Source organism: Bacillus rossius, chromosome 3 (genome assembly GCF_032445375.1).
Source record: "Bacillus rossius redtenbacheri isolate Brsri chromosome 3, Brsri_v3, whole genome shotgun sequence".
Taxonomy (NCBI): domain Eukaryota; kingdom Metazoa; phylum Arthropoda; class Insecta; order Phasmatodea; family Bacillidae; genus Bacillus; species Bacillus rossius.
In genome coordinates, this window is record NC_086332.1 from 127,723,597 (window position 1) to 127,744,201 (window position 20,605).

Genomic DNA, 20,605 nt, shown 5'->3' on the forward strand with positions numbered 1-20,605 from the left:
TACATTTCCTCCACTTGCACAAGGATTGTTTAAGTTCATAACCACTGTTTCTTCTATACCATGTGTTTATTATATCCACATATTTAGCATTGTTTACAGAACCCTTTTAGGGTTTACATTACTTCCAACACTTTAACACTTTCAAGACTAGCTTATCATACACTGTTTAATGGGCCCGACTGACGTTTTTTACACTTTTTCACATTTTTTTAGTAAATTAAGTTTTTCTCCTGCATAAACGATTTATATATGGTTAGAAAGTTTGAAATTTGTTCTTGTTAGCTATATATCAATTTAAAATTTTTAAGTACTACCTTTTGTAAAACTTTTTATTGAAAAAGTATTGTTTTGAGTTTTGAAAGAAATTTTTTCTCATATACTAATGCAAGAGTATGAAAATAATAGCTTTCTTTCAGGTCACAATAAGTGAAAATAATCAACTAAACTAGACACACACACAACAAATAGAGTAATAGTTATTACAAAATTAGTATTACACAATTATTTACATTTGTATGGAAATAAAAAAAAAACACTGTCCTTCCCCACAATACTCACACCACTCTAACCTTCTCATTTCATGTTCCGTCCTGAATATATATTTTATATCTCAAGAAAGTATGTTCCTTTCCAATTATAAATCTTTTATACCATAATAAAATATGTAAGTTTGACATGTCATTCAGGTATTACTCCTTTGTGAAACTAGTTACTGCTTGTGTTTGCCATTTTTCAAATTTGACACAAATATTCCACACCAAAGACAACTTTACGGAGACAAACTACTTATTACTATAATATGGAAAAAATATATATATATAATACCTATTATATATATAACAAACAATATCTGTATTTTTACAAAATGTGAATCATTCATGTAAAATTCACACGTGTGTGGTAATCTATAAAACACAGTCCAACTCCACAGTCCTCACACCAGAACCTGGATTCCCTCCTTGTTCTTTTGCCAGTCTCCTTCAAACCCCGATCAGAGCAAACTTTACAGTATCGGGTTGCATTGGCTTTGTTTGCAGTAGCGGGGACATATGTAGCAAAATGGCGAGCAACAGTTCTGTCAACATTCAGAGATGGTGGTTTTGGGCGTGGTTCAGTCAATCCTCCTCCCATTTCAGCTAACTTCAGCGCAACTGCTTTGACGAAGCTCTTCAAACTTTTCTTTGTATGTGTCCTTTCCTTGAAAATTATGTAGCCATTGATGACAGCCATGGTAAACATGTGGAAAAAGAGTTTTTTCCACCATTTTATAGTCTTGCGTTGGAATGGGTAGTAACTACATAGTTGGTCAGCCCTGTCTTCACCAACTTTGTTCAAGTTGTAATCAATGTTAATGTCTGGTTTGACTACTTGTATTGGTCCACCTCTAGCTCTAACTTGTACCGAAGACGACGATGCTGCATGCTTCGTCGACATCGAATAGACCTGGAAATGTCTTTTGAACTGAAGCCAATTTTAATGTACATTTCCATCGAGGGCAAGTTTGGGCGGGAGGTTAAGGCACCCAGCACCTGCAAGTTCCGCCATTATAACTTACGTTCGTTGCCGTATGTTGATTTCACAATCACTACACATGAATGCAACACTGGTCGAGCGATTTGAGACCATGTGGGCTTGGTGTTCGTTCCTTGTCGCTTAGGTCGACACCGACTGCGCCATGGTTAAGTTCATAACCATTGTTTTCTTCTATACCATGTGTTTATTATATCCACATATTTAGCACTGTTTACAGAACCCTTTTAGGGTTTACATTACTTCCAACACTTTAATAACTTCTTACATATTCTGTTGTACTAAATAACAACAACAGTCGCCATTACATTACCTAACTTCATGACATGTTCTATCCAGTGTGTCCAACTTATGAAACTCCTCCAACAAGGATTGTTTGTTTACTTACATGTTCGTAACTTCTTGAGGTATAAACACAAGATCTTGGGTATGAGTTGGGATGGCATATTCAGTTACAGTTGTTTCAGAGGGACATTAATCTGCTGTGTGAGGATTATTTTGGAATAATGTCTATATTATGATTGATAAATGCCTCAAAGTTGGAATGACAAAATAATCTGTGATGATTATTAGGGATTTTTATGTACCATGAATGTGTGCTGAATAAGCTGTAAGAGATATTTGTTAAAGTCTTAATAAAATGTGTAGGTTTATGTAATATTTATATTCTATTATTAATATTTATGTATCTACTAGCTGACCCGGCAAACTTCGTACCGTCTAACAATCAATGAATGTTGTGTACTTTTAGCTAAACTTAATTTAGGATTTTATTAATGTAATAAAGTGAATACTAAAAATTTAATAAAAGTACAAAAATCAAGTATTTCAATTGCGTGTCAGCAAGACATTTGCTTTATTGAAGCTATGTATTTTGCTGCATGGGTTACACTTGGGTTGATTTCCTTCAGTGAAGCACCTTGTGATATACGACAATTTTCGTTTTGTTATCAGGCGCAAGAACAAATAAACCTGATAGTTTGCTGACACGTGAACATGCCACGTACAATTGATCATGAGAAAAACACACATTTTCTAGATTCAGACCACAAACACTTAAGGATTGGCTTTGTGATTTGTTAATCGTCATGGCGAATCCAAGACGAATTGGAAATTGAATGCGTATAAACTCAAAGGGCATATCTGTTGGGATCATCGGAATCCTCGAAATGAGAACTTCCTTACCTTTGAATTTTCCTTTAAGTATTATCTTGTGAATCAAATTAATCATTAGTTTTCTTATCACCAAACACATTCCATTTCATAGTTGTAGTCGGTTTATATTTCGAAGCGTGATGACTACTGAGCCAACCTTCAGTATTACATAGTGCAGTGGTAAGCCAGGCACATCCAAGGAGTTTATAAATTCAGTTGGATAGTTGGTGGCTTCGTCTTTGTTTGTTACACAGTCAATAGATTTGAATGAATACAGAGTATCAATGATTTGATTCTGAATTACGAAGTTTAAGTCATCCACATCTTTGTTTTTAGCCGCCAAAATTGCTCGCTCACGCAACCATTTCTTATTTTTTTGTTAGCAATGATGTTCGACAACACTTTGTTGATGAGTTCGTCTTTCTATGAGACGAAATTGCAAAAATTCAGAGGAAATGAAATCAATCTGCTTGATTCGTCAACAGGAACACGGCCATTACCGATAGTCAGCAATTGCTTGGAAAAATCGTCAGCAGATGGATCGTTCAGCAATGCAACTCTTATGTTTGCTGCCAGCTGAAGTTTCTTCACATAGCGCCAGAGATTTGATGATTTGAGGCAAGCGTTTATTTCATCGGCAGCAGTTGATCTTGGAATGAGTGGCAGTGTCTGGAGGAAATCACCAGACAGTAAAATCATTGCGCCTCCAAAACATCTCGAGTTATTGCACCGATCTTTCAAACTTCTGTCAAGTGCTTCCAATGCGCATTTGTGCACCATTGTGCATTCGTCCCTGATGATGATTTTAGATGCTACTATAACTTTGGCCATTGCGGAGTGTTTCGTAATGTTACATGTAGGTTCTTCAGTAGTTTGAAGGTTCAACAACAATTTTAACACTGAATGAGCCGTACTGTGTTCTTCTAACATTGTGGCTGCTATTCCAAAAGAAGCAACTGCTACCGCAATGTCGGATCTTGCACGAACAGTGGCCAAAATCAATTACTTGAGGAATGTCTTCCCAGTTCCACCGGGGGCATCAAGGAAAAATAAGCCCCCATTTCCATCAAGTGCCTTCATTAATGTATTATACACTTCCTTTTGTTGGGGGTTCAACAGGGGTGCATTCGTTTGAACTGATTGGTCTGATGCATGTTGATCATATTTACGTTCACTTTCCAATTGTATATTTGTAAGAATTTATGCTGTGCATCTTCATGGGGTTGAAATTATCCAATTCAATGGTGAATCTGCCTTTGAATCTATAAAGTCGAAAGCAAAGTCATTATTACTGATTTAAATCACAAATTATTTAAATGTTAGCATACCTTATTTATTTTAGAGGCAAATACAGGATAAATAAAGTACCTTGAATGTTGTATTAAATCTCTGTTCTTCGATTATGTCTGCTCCAAATGAAGTCATTTGAAAACAGCCATTGTATTTTTGAGTGTTCGCTAGGAAAAGTCATGATTATGGTGTTTTGCCACAAAGCAATGAATACAATGGCTCAGGTGGCAGAGTCAATAATGGCAATTTCACTTTGCCATTAAGGCAGCATAATCCAGGCGTTTCTATTGCAAACTTCAATGTGCCACAATGTTCGCAAACAACGTCCATTGGACCAATGCGTACGAAAGGATGCGAGCTGTAATCAATTGTGCAATTGTATAGAAATGCTGCTCGATTCAAATCAACACTTGAAACATTTATTCTTGCGTGTCGAAGATTACGGTATGTAGTTGTTGACCTGTGGGATAAGCTCGACGAATTCTCATTGCCAACCGAGCCGTTCACGGGCTGCCTCTCTTTGCTCTTGTGTTTGAGAAGCACAAAGTCAGGCCATACAAACACGACGCTCCTCTCTTCCGATTTCTCGTTCTTCTTCCGTGGATTGATTTGCAATGTTCCGAAGCCTAATTGCATTACAGCTTTGTTGGGAACGATTAAATCTTCTTGCTGTAGTTTTAATGTGATTGGGTGATTCATTTTAATTAATTTTAATGATAAAAGTAAACAATAAATCACAAAATGGATAAAAACAATTGTCCCAAACATGGTGACAACAAACTCTTTAGAGCATTAGTTTTTCTTACTCCCTCTACTATATTCGTTAGAACAGCTTCGCGGCTATTGCTTGGCGGACATAGAGAAATACAGTTTGTACGTCCGTAACTTTGTATTTCTGTGGCCAACCTGCGTGACATGAGCTGACAATTGTGGAATATGGCGGCGTTCCAAACCTAATTTATTTAAGAATTAATTTTTTCTGAGAAATTTATTAACATTTTAATAGTTATTCTGCTATTCGGGGCAGAGACGAAACCAACAAATCAGAGATCATTTAAATTGGTCCAGCCCTTCTTGAGTTATAAATGGTGTAACTAACCTGACTTTGTTTTATATATATGGATTTATGCTCTAACTTGATAATTAATATTGTCTTTATTTTATTTTAATTTTTTTATTTATTTGTAATTTGTCACATGCCCACCAACAGTCGTAGACTTTAGTGGTGGGCACTACATGCAATAACAGAAACACAGTCATCACTACCAGTGTATCGACTCCCACTTCCGTCGGTACCATAGGAGGAAAACATCTACAGATGGCCAGCAAACGAGAGCAAGAGTACCACACACTAGCAGTGATAATAACAAAACAGACAAAACTCTAACAAAGGTTAAAGAACTATAACACACAACACATAAAACATATAGGTAAAATCATATTATTAAATGTTAAGAGAACAATTGAAGAAAAAATAATATGTCTATGACAGACATAAATCAGAATTTATAATTAAACACTGTTAGAAGTTTGTTATAAGTCTATAAATAATATCATTTTGAGTATGAATGGTACACAGAGTAGAGCGTAAGCCGGAATTGAATTGAGGAATTCTTAAGGCAGTATTGTCAAGAAAATAAGAACATCTGATTTATGAATATAACAATTATGAACAAAAAGGGCATCATGATAGGCCCTGCGGTCTACCAGGGGTGTCCAAGTGGGGCGTGGGAAGTTCCTCGTAATAATTAAATCTATAACTTTATTTTGAATACTTTCAATTTTTTCAGTATCCGTTAAGTTGATGCCATTCCAGATAACAGAACCATATTCTAATTTTGATCTTATAAGTGCCATGTAAAGAGAGATAAGTGAGTCTGAGTTGGTTGCATAAGAAGTAATAAATTTTATAAGCGCTAGAGTTCTTCGTGCATAGGAATATATGTAATCTACATGTTTATGGAAATATAGTTTAGTTTTGAATCAAGGATGATACCGAGATCCTTTGTGTAGTGGGCATGAGAGATGATAGAATTCGCTAATTGGTATGAATATTTAATTGGATGTTATTTCCTAGTGAAAGATATGACCTTGGTTTTATCTTTGTTGAGTTTGACCAAGTTTCTTAGACACCAATTATTAACTTTAATAATATATTCTTGTAATAATTCACAATCCTCTAAGAAATAAATAATTTTATAGATTGTAGGTCATCAACAAAAAGAATTCCAGTAGAGTAGCAAAGTACTTGTGTAATGTCATTAATAAATATATTAAAGAGAAGAGGTGAAAGAGTACCTCCCTGGGGAACACCGGAACATGCATTATACTGAGAAGATCTATGATTGTAAGTCGAAGTAACAGGCATCAGCCTGACCCCAATTAGTAACTATATTATATACAGGATTAAGAAAGGTAAGAAGATTAGTGGTAGTAGACATACCAGACCTGAAACCATGTTGATTATTGAAGAGAATATTACAAAGTTGAAAATTTAAAAATTTAGCTATAATTTTTTCAAAAATTTTGGAGAACCCATTAAGTAATGATATTGGCCTGTAGTTTGAGACATCTAATTTTGAACCATTTTTATGAAAAGGAATCATTTTTGCTATTTTCCAATTATTGGTAAATATATTCGTTTTCAAACTGGTGTTAAAAATGTGATAAAGTATAAGTACTAAAAGTTGGGCGCAGCCTTTAAGAATAAAATTGGGAATGCCACCAGGACCTGTGGATTTAGTAGATTTTAAGTCCTTAATTGACCAAAGTATCAGACTTTCAGAAATTTTAGGCAAAGCTATAGTCTCAAAAGACATGACCGATGTAGTTATTTGGGGAGAAGTATTTGGGGTTACATATACACTAGAGAAATACTGAGCAAACACATTCGTTACACATTCGGATCATTTGATATATCACCATTTACTTTAAGAGAAAGTTGTTCGTAATAACCATCTTTCATTAATTTAACATATCTCCAGAAACTTTTAGGGTTTTTCTTGATATTGTTGTTTTTTGTTTGAGTCCAATGGATTTTGTCGCGCTTAATTAGAGATTTCACAGATTTTCTAAAATGAGAGAACTGCGCATAGTAGAGTAGATTATTGTTTCTTTTGTACAGCTTGTGGAAATGTTTTTTTAGATTTAAGAGCACATATTAATTAGCTGGAAAACCAAAGAGGATATTTCAATTTTTTTTATTGGATAGAGGCATAGAAGTATCAATTTTTTCAGAAATACAAGTTGTTAGTTCATTCACGAGATCATTAACATCAGTAGAACTATAAAAGTGTGACCAGTCACACTCATTAATAGAGTTGTAAATACCAAGATAATTCCCTTTTTTGTAATTTCTGAACACAGTAGAGGGATTAATATTATTATGCCATGTTTCTAATGTGATGTTAATATTTAAAGCGGGATGGAATATATCTTCTTTGATAAGGATATCAGCAGAATGTGATACCAAACAATGAGGAAGATTAGAAAGACACAGATCTAAGAGATTTATAGCTGGTTGGGTACAATTAAATTGTGATAAACCAAGGCTGGATGTGAAGTTAAGTAGGTAACTGGCTTTAGATTTGACATGTGAGTGTATAATGTTATCAGGATGAGAATTAGACCAGTCAATGCCAGGCACATTAAAATCACCAAGAATCAATATATCATCACAACAAACTAGCAGTTTATCTTCCAAGGCTTCAAAATAATTCCAGTAAACATTAGGTGTGATATCTGGAGGTAAGTAGATAGTATCAAGGATTATTGATTTTGTAGGCGTTAGTTTTATTCTAATCAAATCTTAAATTCTCAATGAAACTTGCTTTCTAAATTGACTCTTAAAGGTATTCAGTTATTCCATACATGGCACTAGCAAAACATGTAATTCAAATACAAGGATGGGCGCCAGCATATAGTTAAAGTTAATTCAAAGAACAAAATTATTACATTTACGAAATTAATTAACCAGTATAGACGTTATATTATTGAAAAAGTCCGTAAGTTTACATATGACTAATCAACAAATAGTGTAACTAGATGTTGCATTGATGATAACTAGTTCAAACATTTTCATTAACACATTCATTGAAACAGTGTATGTGGTAGTAACTGTGTTCTTTTCTAAAGTATAATTTCTACTCACTAACGATACTAGCATCCAGCTTAAAAGTGTAAATTATCAATTCTTTATAGCAGACAGAACTTTAACTATTGCATGAGTACTTTAAGTACAAGTAATTACCCGTAGTCAAGAAAGAATCATTAAGGTTGCTAGTTGTTCGATACAGCACTAATGAAAAATCTTAACTGAACTAAGTAACCTCTGGGATGAATTTAATTAGTAGTTACAATAGACTTAAAAGATGCACAATTGAGGATGTAAATTGAATGAAGATAAGTTAATTTTAAATAAATAAGTTAAATGGAAGTTGAGATATTTCTATGATAAATCAAATATCTAAGCAGGATACTTAAAACTGGATTCTAATTTTTAAAATACACACAAAATTTAACAGTTTTACTACTCTACAAACATACCATCGTATTAGCATCAATTCATACCAATAGGTAACCCAGTAGTAGTCCTTTCCAACAAGAATGTTACCTGTTTTTACGACAAGGGTTAATCTGAAGTTATTTCCACTCAGCTGGAAACCGTAAACATCGCTGGTTGTCTTGATGGTCATCAGCTAGTCATTACCACGAACTGGTAGGCACCGATGATCACAGGACTTCGAAGTACTCAGCACCACTTCAAACTAGTCAGTGAACTAAATTTTGCAGAACTGTAGGATCTTGAACTTATTATTCCCACAGTTTCACTGCTAATGATCGTTTATGTATCTTCGCGATGCACCAATTTCAGGAAAAAGATGTTTGAAGTGGTGATAACTTCAGTCACTTGATAAAAAGTTCACTCGTCGAAATAAAGTCTAAAATCCTGAAGGGAATTACCAAAAACCCATTTAAAACTCTTATTATAAGGTGTAAATAAATTTCAGCATAGTATTCAACTATCAATGTTTCATACACAAATTAATTGGTTTCGTTCTGACAGACACAAATAACAATGCTTTACCCTTGATCACAAGCTCAATTACAATTACATTAGAAAACTTGTCATATTACTACACACATAATTATGACTTCAGGCTGGTAGGAAGTGTACATGCAAAATTCCAGATTACAAAAATTCCAGATTACACGAGTTGCATCACACAGAACATAGCGGCCATATAATACAATATAACTTTAAACAATGCAGAAAAGAGAATACAGACAACCATTCTAATTACAAGCACATGCAAAGATGAGATTGGGCAAACTTAAATAATTTGCTGCATGCAAGATTGTGTCCTTAGCCTAACTAGCCCAGTATGATTATACAAAACACGAGACAGCTAGCGCTTCGGAGAAATTAACCTTGTCTACAAGCCGTCTACTGTGCACAAAACATTTCACAAAGACCAGAAGTAATTATAACAACAAGACTCATGCCATTTGGTGCAGTAAGTACACTTTGTCTGCTATACCAATGACAAACAAATACCCGAAGCATAACCAACTTGAAGGGTTTACGTACTATCATTCGGAATGCCCGCTCATGCTCCACGTCCAAGCCGCTTTGTTATGTCAGAAACACATTCCTTACAAGAAAGTACATATCAGGGACAAAATAACCCTTCTCTTTGATTCTGTAAATCGCGTTAGTGGCATGTACCTGTCTCGTGTAGCATACACCCACTTTGTGTGGCATGGACTCCATTGAACTGGCGAGCCCGATTCTCAAAGTAAAATGGTGCAAGTGACGTCACCACCTAAAAAACCATAGCGTGCAGAGTACAGTTACGTGCAATGTCTAACATCACGATGCACAACCAAATTTAAGTCGACGTTGTTACTGTCCTTGTGTAGTTAAAGAAACCTTTATATTAATTTGTTATAAAAGCCTTGGAAGCTGCTTTAAGTAGGCGAAAGACACAACAGTATACTCAGAGGTACACAAGGGGGAAACATTAAAAAAAAAGGAACTTACTTCTCACAATAGGAAGTAGAAAGTGAATCGTATTGAAGTAATAAATAAAAAAAGAAGTTTGCTTAAAACTTACCCTTTTTATTGTTAATTATGATTTTCATTATTTTATTTTGATAATCTCGGAAATTACAAAATTACACTAATCAAAATTAATGGGGGCCCCGGCCGTTAAACGTATAGATTACAAATGGATAATTACTTTTACCTGGAATATACATTTAACATTCACCTTTGACATAATCAAGCTTTTACAAAAAGAACTAACATAAAGAATTTGATTAAAGTTGAAATGTTTGTTAGCCCAACCAGTGCGGGACTATACATAATTTGATTTAACAATATCTGATCGTTGACTGTTTACTTGCGGTGACTAGAAGCGGGTGATACTCGTAGAATCCATTCCAGAGGGAAAGGCGTAAATTGAGTTGACTTCCGGGATGGGCTTGAGCCAGAGAAAACCCTGCACTCTTGCGCCATCTCTGACTCCACTGGAAAAAGGAGGTCCAGTGGTCAAGAGTAGAAATTAAAGTGGCAAGCAACAATAATTGAGAAGTTAGGGCAAAAGTTAAGTAGAGAGCCAACTATAGGCAAAAGGGCGTTGAATTTTCCACTTACCTTTCTGGGAGTGGAATGAAGTAAATGACTCCCTCGGAAGCTGCACGAATGCTTGCGGTAGCCACGCGTGAGTCATGCTAATGAGATTACCTAGTAATCCGAACTACGACTAGCAGACTAGAAAATAAAAACAAAACTTGAAATGACTCCTGGACTCTAGGGATCACATCCCTTAATTTAGTCGTGGCAAGACTGCTTCCGAAATAAAGTCACGGGCCATAAGCCACGGTGACGACAGAAGGATGAATTCCTCAATGCATTTGGCTGCATGTAGTTCAGAACTTAGGCTAGAAGCCCAGAGGCCCGGAAGTGGGGGAACTATTTTCTTATTGGCTGGAGGTAGCGCGTGAAGGACTTGCTCCGCCAACCAAAAGAAAAAAATAACAAAGGTAGCTTGTGGCCTAACTTAAGGGGCATCGGAGGTTAATCACGCTCCGGAAGCACTCTGTCGGGGAACAGACGGAACCAATTCGCGGTTAGTTTACAGAAGTCCTACGAGTGGTACTAGCGTAAGCCTGGCCCTTATAGGACCAACTGGTTCGCGCTCTGTCGAGCTAAAGAGGAACTAGAGAGAGGTGAGATTGCGGCCACTAGAGGTCGCGCTTCAGTGCCGAACTAAGGTAAGTTAGTTGGCCTAGTTGCCATGAGATGGCGAAAGCAGGCCTTGGCCGGCCAGCGAGATGTTCTCGAGGTTAATGGCCCCGGTCGTTGCTCTGGGCGTGATTCCTGGAAAATATGGAAGAGGGGGGTCAGCTGGATCATGAAAAAAGTGTTAGGCCGGGCGCCGATACGTGCCTGACAGCCCTGGAATATTAGAATGGGGCATGACTGGAGCTGCTAACCTAAGCTGAGCTCTGGGAAGTGGGCTGCCCTGGGAGCGCTCTCGGTCAGGAAGCTGGACACTGTTACTGGTCGCGTTCGTGGCTCCAGGCGGGAAGAAGAATGATGACTAATACTATCAGTTGCGGCGCTGGGAAAAGGTCGCAGGACTGTAGTAGGAAATATTTAATCAGGATGAACAATGGTTTAACAAAGTTTATGTGAGGGAATTTAAAAAATAACGTTGTGCGAAATATTTCAAATTTGCGGCACACATCTTATCTCAACTGAAGGCGCAATACTTCGCTGAACCAAGGTCCGACACATGCCTAACTACAAGCACCGTCAAAGCTTACAAATTCTTATGTAAATGCAAAGGACAGGACCACGTCTTGCCCGACTAGATGAGCCTTATTTGAACCAGAAAGTAAACATTATCTCCAAAAAAAAACAGATTTCCGGAAAAAATTTCAAGAGTGGTGCTGAAAGGTATAATTTGAAAGAAAGCCTAACTCATTCAATCCGCTGTGCTCTTACATAGACACATTGCACTAGCGTTGCCACAAGTAACCTAAGCCCGGTATTAGCCTGTAGCATGTTGCACCTTCAGTGACCTGAATAGAAGAGACCTGGTGCTGGCCATTATTCCTGAACACAGCTATCGTAATTCAGTGCGCTGGCGCGGAAGGGGGTTGAAGAGCTATCCAGGGAGGAAGTCAGGATAGAAGAGGAAGCACCTCTCCAACTGGGTGAAGGTTTATGGTGCAACGCACACAATTCAAAATCCAGCTCCAATGATATGTTGCTAGTTGGGAGAACTGATTTTCTTAATGATGAACGCCTCTACTATCTCTGACCATGCTTGATTCAGTTGAGCTCCATTCGCACCTTTATTTCCATTCCATGATATATCTAACTCGTTAACTATGCCCCACCATGTTTTGACACCCGTATTCAGCACGTTCTGCGTTCGAAATGCTGTAACGTTCCAGTCTTTCATGACACATGCGTACAAACTTTCTTGGATCGTCACTCGTCTTTCCCATGAATTCAGGCAGCTCTATGGGTCCTCCTGGGATCGTGTTCACACGTGGCATGGTCGTTACGGCATCAGGCGTTGTGCTGCTGAGACATGTTTACGTTCTTCACACGTTTCATGTTTCTTGTCGCGACACCATTTACACATGCACCAAAGATCCCTGAAATTTGTTAGTTGAGTTTCAACTACGTACTTGAAGTTCTTGAAAGCACCACAGTTACGGCACCAGCCTGTCTCTGTACTTCCGAGATAGTGCAGCACATGCACGTGTTTGCCTGCTAGGCGCCCGTTACACTGTCCATGTGCTTCGGTCAAACACACTTTGCACAGTACATACCATTGACATTGAACAGGAATTACAACTTAGCTACACACAGACACACACAGACACACACTTCATGTACGCTGGTCCCTAGTCACCAAGTTCCGTTACCTGCACTCACACTTTCTCTTGGACTGTGCGTTCCAGAGCACAATGTTTTTGGTCCCTTTGTTCGATTCTGAGCGCTTTGTGTTGGTAGCAAACATGACAGGATAAAGCAGCTGCAACAGCAATCTGTTTTCAAGTTGCTGGCAGGTAGTTAAGTAGTTATAGTGAGAGAATACAGTAATTACAATTAAAGTATAACTCGTTTAAGATGTACCTGCTTAATATGATTTCCTGTCCAATACAGTCAGATGTTTAGGTCCCGCCATTTTCTCACTAAGATATATATTATTTTTTCCCTTTTTTTCCCATACAAAAATATATTTTAAAGTTGAAATCCATTATTTGTTAGGATTTCACCGCTTACGAAGTTGGCAGATTAGTAAATTTTCTTTAAAAGACGTTTTATTTAAAGTTGTTTTATAACAATTATCTATTTGTCTTCGTCATCGCCGTGTAGGGCCTTATAAAAATATAGCCAGCACTAGTTGACATCATTCATGTTTGGTTACGTTGATGCCTGTATAGTGCGCGCATGTAGTCAGATATTGATATTGATAGCTCGTAGATTATATGCAACGCACACAATCTTTTCTCATGCCGAGTAAACTACATTTTATAGCCCGCACTCTTTTGTGGTTAGTGTTTACAATACGATAGTTATACGTTAGTTCCAGCTCATGTTTGGGTTATGGTTTTTGTTTTTCTTTTAAAGTTGAATGGAATTTTTTTTGCATAACTTATTTATTTAAATTGTTTGGTGTGCATTATATATTCTACTTTTTAATTGAACATACTTTCCATGCAATAAGTTTTGTTTTTATAAATAACTTTACCTCAACAAAAAATGCTTATCTCATGTAAAAATTGCACACCTACTTTTCAAACTTGATTTTAGCATAAAATGTGTGACAGTTATGTGATAAAACATGGTACTTATCTGTATCTTGGTTGTAAGTTGATGGGATTGAGACTGTTCTATCAACTGCATTGTTGTTATGCAATAAGCAGCACCACGTGTCTCTGGGGGCGGCATTGTCCGTGTGAAGATGAGACCGTACCACCGCTGAATACCTTATTTGCTCTGAGAATCGGCCATGCTGTTTAATGTTACTAAACGGGCTCTTGGGGTGTGTTCCACACACCTCACCGCCGAAGGCAGTCACCATGTAGCCGAACAGATCACACATGGTTCAGCAATAAGCAATAACTATCACAAACAGCAATAAGTAAGCGGATAAATGGCCCTGCGGCATGCAGTTTGAATACGTAAGGTCCAGGCCAACCTGGAGGCTGAACAGTCTGTCACAGATATGTCTGACTTCAGACTTGAGGGTGACTATTAAAACTAATTAAATAGCCTGTTACCTGAGGTTGGCTCCCGAGGATAAATAAAAGCATTTTAGAATATATTAAATAACTTGGATGATGGATATCAGTAAGAACAGAGTGCAGTTGGCGACCTACTCTAGGAGACGATGATGAGAGCCTGGGAAAAGCCCAGAGCCCACTGTCAGCCTTACACAAGATCGTTAAGTTTGTTGGGATCCGTGCCACCATCAAGAGGAAGGAGTTAGGTTAGTTTCTTCCAGAACCTTCGTACAAAATCACTCTTTAAAAAAATGGCAGTTAATATAATGTTCATTGAAATGTTACTGACCCGGGAACACAAGACCCTCAAGTAAAGCTAAAAGTTACAGTAAATTAATTATTGGTTGGGTGCATGGCACTGAGTCTGCTTGCTGCCCTTCATTACCGGGTCGGCACTGTTTGGAGTGGCTTGCTCACACGCCTCTCGTCACACACAGGATTAATGCAAAAGAAGCCCTGAGCGTGTCGGGAAAGGAAGTTTGTGGAGTTGCACATAGGGCATAGCTTGATGACTACACACGAGACAAAAAATGATAAACTGTTGCTATCATTTAGCGGGAAAAACAGTCACACGTAGTACTTGCATGCGGTACCCACGGACAGTGTGTGTGTACTTGAATAGCCAGATTCTAACAGTGCCCAGTATTAAATACAACCTTTTCAAATAACAGTTGCAAAATATATTACCCTCAACTGAACCAAGAACTCTTGGGCAAGTTATGTCTGACCTGTTAGCTCAAAGTTTAGAGCGCTTGGCTTGTGAGTCATAGCCCTGGCTCGTTCCCAATCGGTTCCAGGACTGTTTTATGTCTCCCTCCATCTCCAGGCTGCAGAAGGCTCTGCCGATCCACCGCAGTATCACCGCCACGTTTGCTGTGGCTTCCACGACTGCAGTATAATCTGGGATGACTTTGCTCAGATGCAAGTACTAACAACTCTTTATCATGTCAAATTCAGGGATTTATAAGCCAGTATACATAGTATGTTGTAATTGTGATTTAGTTCTAATAAAATTAAAATCATAAGGTTTTTAAATTAGAAGTTAAAAAATAACTGCTAATAATAGTATCCATTTAAGACTGTTGGAAACCTTTTGGTTTTTTATGTCATCTCTTTGTAAGATTATTTTGCATTTTTTTGTATTTTTTTTAATCAGGACAATTATATTAATAATTTTTTTAATGTCTTAAATGGTAATTATATATTTTCAATCTTCAGTAATTTATTGGTACGAACAATATTGTAAATGCTGCAATTTAAATTCACCTTCATTGTGGCCATGCTGGTACCTGTTTTAAATTCATTTTATAAACATTATTGAACCGCCAGCTTGAAGTGAGAGCAGCAGGCATCATGTAACATCACCAAGGCTAATTTGTGAATATATATGCGGAATTAAGTTTTATTGTGATGGGTGGAAGTAGTTAAGCATTGAGAGCACAAGAGTCTTATTGACTGGTAGGTTTGGAGATGAAGGTGCCCTAAGCTTAAAGGCAATGGGCCTCCATTTTCTCGTACTTTTTGTTTGATGTTTATAGATGCTGGAAAAATTATCATCTTCCGAATTTAGCATGTATGTTTTCATTAATATTTAGCATCTATTATTGTGGAATTAGCTTTTTTAAACAATTGTAAAACCTAATTTTAACATCCTAAGTATATGAAAACTAAATATTCATGTCTAAAAATAATTACAAGCAAACTATTGTTCATATCTTTCTAAGTTAAAGCAACAAAAAAAAATATTTCAGCATGGAAAATGTAGTTTAATAATTATACTAGCAAACATTAAGTTAGAGGTTTAATTAATACAGTTGTGTGTAAAGTGGCCATCCCTAGTTGTTCAGAGAGGCTGTTTGCCCAGGGTTAAGAGGTACACCAGTAAAAGTGTGGAAGGCATGCTAGGGAGGGAAAACATTAAAAAATAAAATTCAAAAAAGAAATGCAGACACTCACATGCTACCTGCATGTCAGTATTGTTAATTTGAACATATGTGTTACAGGATGTCTGAAAGAAAAAAAGAAAGAAAGAAATAATAATGTCTAGTTTGTCACTCATATTTAATTTTGATTGGTTTGGTTTGGTAAGTAAACTAAAGAAAAGTCACAAAGATTAAGTCTGGTTCTTCAAAAAAATATAAAAAGTAAACTGTCCAGTGGACAATATTTTTTTTAATTAGCAGTTAACATAGTTATTCTGATTACAATCAAGACAAATTTATTCTTATTTGCGAGTGAGTCCTTTTGTGATATTTTTTGTGTTTCAGCAAATTTCACTGTCCAAAAGCTGTGAAACCTTGGGCTAAAACAAGCTGGTATAAAACCATAATAAGATAATTCACATTTAGTTGAATTTGCTGATGCTGCATGCCAGATGTCCGGTGGGGGTTGGTTCAAGGAGCTGGTTGCATATCTCCCAGGATCCCGAAGAAAAGCACCCTCAGGGTAGTCTGGTGGGAAGACAGAGGTATGTAACCGGAATCCGAAACTGGAAGGTCCCAGACTGGGAAATCCACTGTACACACAAGAAGAAGCTATTAAAGAAAAAACTGATGGCAACAAAATTAAAAATTTACAAATTATAAATCAATAAATTTACTGATGAAGTTAGGTTGGTGGTTCCACTTACCCCATAACATAGGGGCATCCAGAGGTTAGTCCGCTGTAGAGAGGAATAAACATTAAATCCGGAGGATTTAAAATCCTGGAAGAAAGTTAGAAAACTAATGACCAGTGGAAAAAGTAAAAAGCAAAGAGGGACTAAATTCCTAGTTTACAGGAATTACATAGTGATTCCTTTCTGAAGTTGCACTCCCAAATTAACTGATGTTTATCCATTGAACTATACTTGGATGAAGTAACACACAAGCTGCCTCAAGGGTAGAGCGGGGGAGCAGAAGATTGGGGGGTGGGATAGAAGCAAGACCGACGGGTGGCACTCGGAGTGGAAAACAGAGGAACTAAGAAGCCTACTTAGTTGACAAAGATGCAGGAAGAAGGCCTCCAGAGCACAGAGTTAGGCATAGGACTGGAGCTGATAGTTAAAAATGGAGCAAGTGGGCAGCAGAGAGCATATCTTAAAAAAGGGGAAACATGAGGTGCTAAGATGGCTGGTGACATCAGGTCCCAGGGGGAGGAGGTAATTCAGACTACGAACGTGCTTGAAGAGCTGAAGAGTGGCAGGAGGGGAAGAATTAGCGAGTATAGCTTAGGCTAGATGCATGGCTCAGAACCGTCTCAAAACACAATGCTCTAGAGAGCAGGAACAGCGCAGTGATGGCGGGAGAAGGTGCACCAGAGATGAGATGTGCTCGTGGTGGTAGGGGTGGTTGCATTTTGTTTTAGTGGTAACATGCCTCTTAACATTTAAATAAATCTAAATATTTATATACTTATAAAAGATTACCCAGATGTAAATAAACATTACTTTAATTTACTTTATTTACTTACATACAAGAGATGCGTCACACCCCATACCATCATTTTTACCTCTTAATCAAACCAAAAGCAGAACTATCACCCTTGTGTTATGTGGAACCATCTTGCTCACATCTCAGATGCTGTTCATTTCCTCAGAGTGGAACACAAATTTCTTTAGAAAACACCAAAACACATCTCTCACATCACTTCAAGCTCTGGCCTCCCAGTCACGCATCCACCATACCACGAAACTGTTACTTCACTCTTCTCACGCAACCCTCACTGCCATTGGTGCTGTCAGCCCCACACGCTTCACTGCCGGCCAATCCTCACACACTACCGCAACTGCTGCAGTAAATCCACCCGCTCACTGCCTCGACCAGCGACTCGGCAGCCTGCACACCGACCAACCGCACACAACCCTCACTGCCATTGGATGCTGTCAGCCCCACACGCTTCACTGCCGGCCAATCCTCACACACTACCGCAACTGCTGCAGTAAATCCACCCGCTCACTGCCTCGACCAGCGACTCGGCAGCCTGCACACCGACCAACCGCACACAACCCTCACTGCCATTGGTGCTGTCAGCCCCACACGCTTCACTGCCGGCCAATCCTCACACACTACCGCAACTGCTGCAGTAAATCCACCCGCTCACTGCCTCGACCAGCGACTCGGCAGCCTGCACACCGACCAACCGCACACAACCCTCACTGCCATTGGTGCTGTCAGCCCCACACGCTTCACTGCCGGCCAATCCTCACACACTACCGCAACTGCTGCAGTAAATCCACCCGCTCACTGCCTCGACCAGCGACTCGGCAGCCTGCACACCGACCAACCGCACACAACCCTCACTGCCATTGGTGCTGTCAGCCCCACACGCTTCACTGCCGGCCAATCCTCACACACTACCGCAACTGCTGCAGTAAATCCACCCGCTCACTGCCTCGACCAGCGACTCGGCAGCCTGCACACCGACCAACCGCACACAACCCTCACTGCCATTGGTGCTGTCAGCCCCACACGCTTCACTGCCGGCCAATCCTCACACACTACCGCAACTGCTGCAGTAAATCCACCCGCTCACTGCCTCGACCAGCGACTCGGCAGCCTGCACACCGACCAACCGCACGCAACCCTCACTGCCATTGGTGCTGTCAGCCCCACACGCTTCACTGCCGGCCAATCCTCACACACTACCGCAACTGCTGCAGTAAATCCACCCGCTCACTGCCTCGACCAGCGACTCGGCAGCCTGCACACCGACCAACCGCACACAACCCTCACTGCCATTGGTGCTGTCAGCCCCACACGCTTCACTGCCGGCCAATCCTCACACACTACCGCAACTGCTGCAGTAAATCCACCCGCTCACTGCCTCGACCAGCGACTCGGCAGCCTGCACACCGACCAACCGCACACAACCCTCACTGCCATTGGTGCTGTCAGCCCCACACGCTTCACTGCCGGCCAATCCTCACACACTACCGCAACTGCTGCAGTAAATCCACCCGCTCACTGCCTCGACCAGCGACTCGGCAGCCTGCACACCGACCAACCGCACACAACCCTCACTGCCATTGGTGCTGTCAGCCCCACACGCTTCACTGCCGGCCAATCCTCACACACTACCGCAACTGCTGCAGTAAATCCACCCGCTCACTGCCTCGACCAGCGACTCGGCAGCCTGCACACCGACCAACCGCACACAACCCCCACGTGACGTCTGGCCCAGAACTATGGCTAAACCGATACAGAACCAAAAGAAAAAAACACTTTCCACCAATAATAACAAAACAAGTAGAACGGTCTACAATCTAGAACGAAATGGAAAAAAAAAACTATGTCACTACAGTAATCCTTAAATCATGTGGATGATTTGGTTGGACTTATATTTTGAAGTTGTCTTGGATTAACATAACATGGCTGCATCACAGACACATGGAACATGCAGAAAGATTGCCGTCACAAGAACTACTGCGATGAAAGTTAACCCTAAACTCACAACACTGGAAAAGTGGTCATGTGATTAGAATTTGGAGTGAAGCCAAGCACCTGCAGTGCAGCTGTGGTCACATGGTGGGTGCTCAGGCTAAAGCAAAATGCAAGACACTGCAGCCTGCTGTGTATTATCTGACCTGCCAAAAAAAAATAATTATCCGTGTGCATGTGTCTCAAACAATCTGCAGTCAAAACATTTGATTAGTATTAGATTTTTTAATGGATAGGTGAGCCAGGTCATGAAAAGTCTACAAGACAGGTTTGCATCTGAAACTTTATATTTTGTATCAAAATTTTGAAAACAGAGGCAGAGGTTATGAACTATGCAAGAAATGCAAGAATAAAAGTTGCAAAAAGTTAAATAACGACGTTCTCACTTATTCTTTTATAAATTATGGAAGCATTGGCAAACTTTCAACTTCTTGCATTTCAGAATTCCTTTCCATCCTTTGTATTTGAAGTGTTCGTAAACATTTTAAAAATATACTTCATGTGTATTGAAGACTAGATTTTCTTTTTATCTCATGCATAACATTTTTACTTGTTAACTATCACACTCTAAAAGCAAAAATGATGCTTTTAAATCAAATTATGAATAATTTCACACATTTTTGTGTAAAACATAATAATTTTACAAAGATTAAGTTGTAGGGTTGGTTATGTCTTGAGATTTGTAGGTTTTATAAACTATGTATCTTAGTTTTTGTGCTTTAGTTGCTGGGAGGATATTGTGTACTTACACTCATGCATGGTTTTTAAACCCAGCTTCAATAAATGTGTAGCAGTTGTATGGCATTTTATGCAGGAATAATTAATTTTTACAAATTAATGATTTTTCAACTAATATATCTTAAAAAAAGTTATGCTATGTCCAAAATAATAAAAAATAA

General features: G+C 38.8%; 1 protein-coding gene across 8 annotated transcripts in view; it reads left to right on the forward strand.

The window, feature by feature from the left end:
• Positions 1 to 20,605, forward strand: part of LOC134531234 (NADPH-dependent diflavin oxidoreductase 1) — a 141,581-nt gene that overhangs the window by 40,967 nt on the left and 80,009 nt on the right. For 2 of the 8 annotated variants that reach the window (XM_063366917.1, XM_063366918.1), the window contains one exon: positions 15,087 to 15,210. The exons of the other annotated variants lie outside the window; for them this stretch is intronic. In XM_063366917.1, the coding sequence (XP_063222987.1) occupies positions 15,087 to 15,210 (124 nt within the window). The remainder of the gene's footprint in view (positions 1 to 15,086; positions 15,211 to 20,605) is intronic. 8 annotated transcript variants of the gene reach the window in all.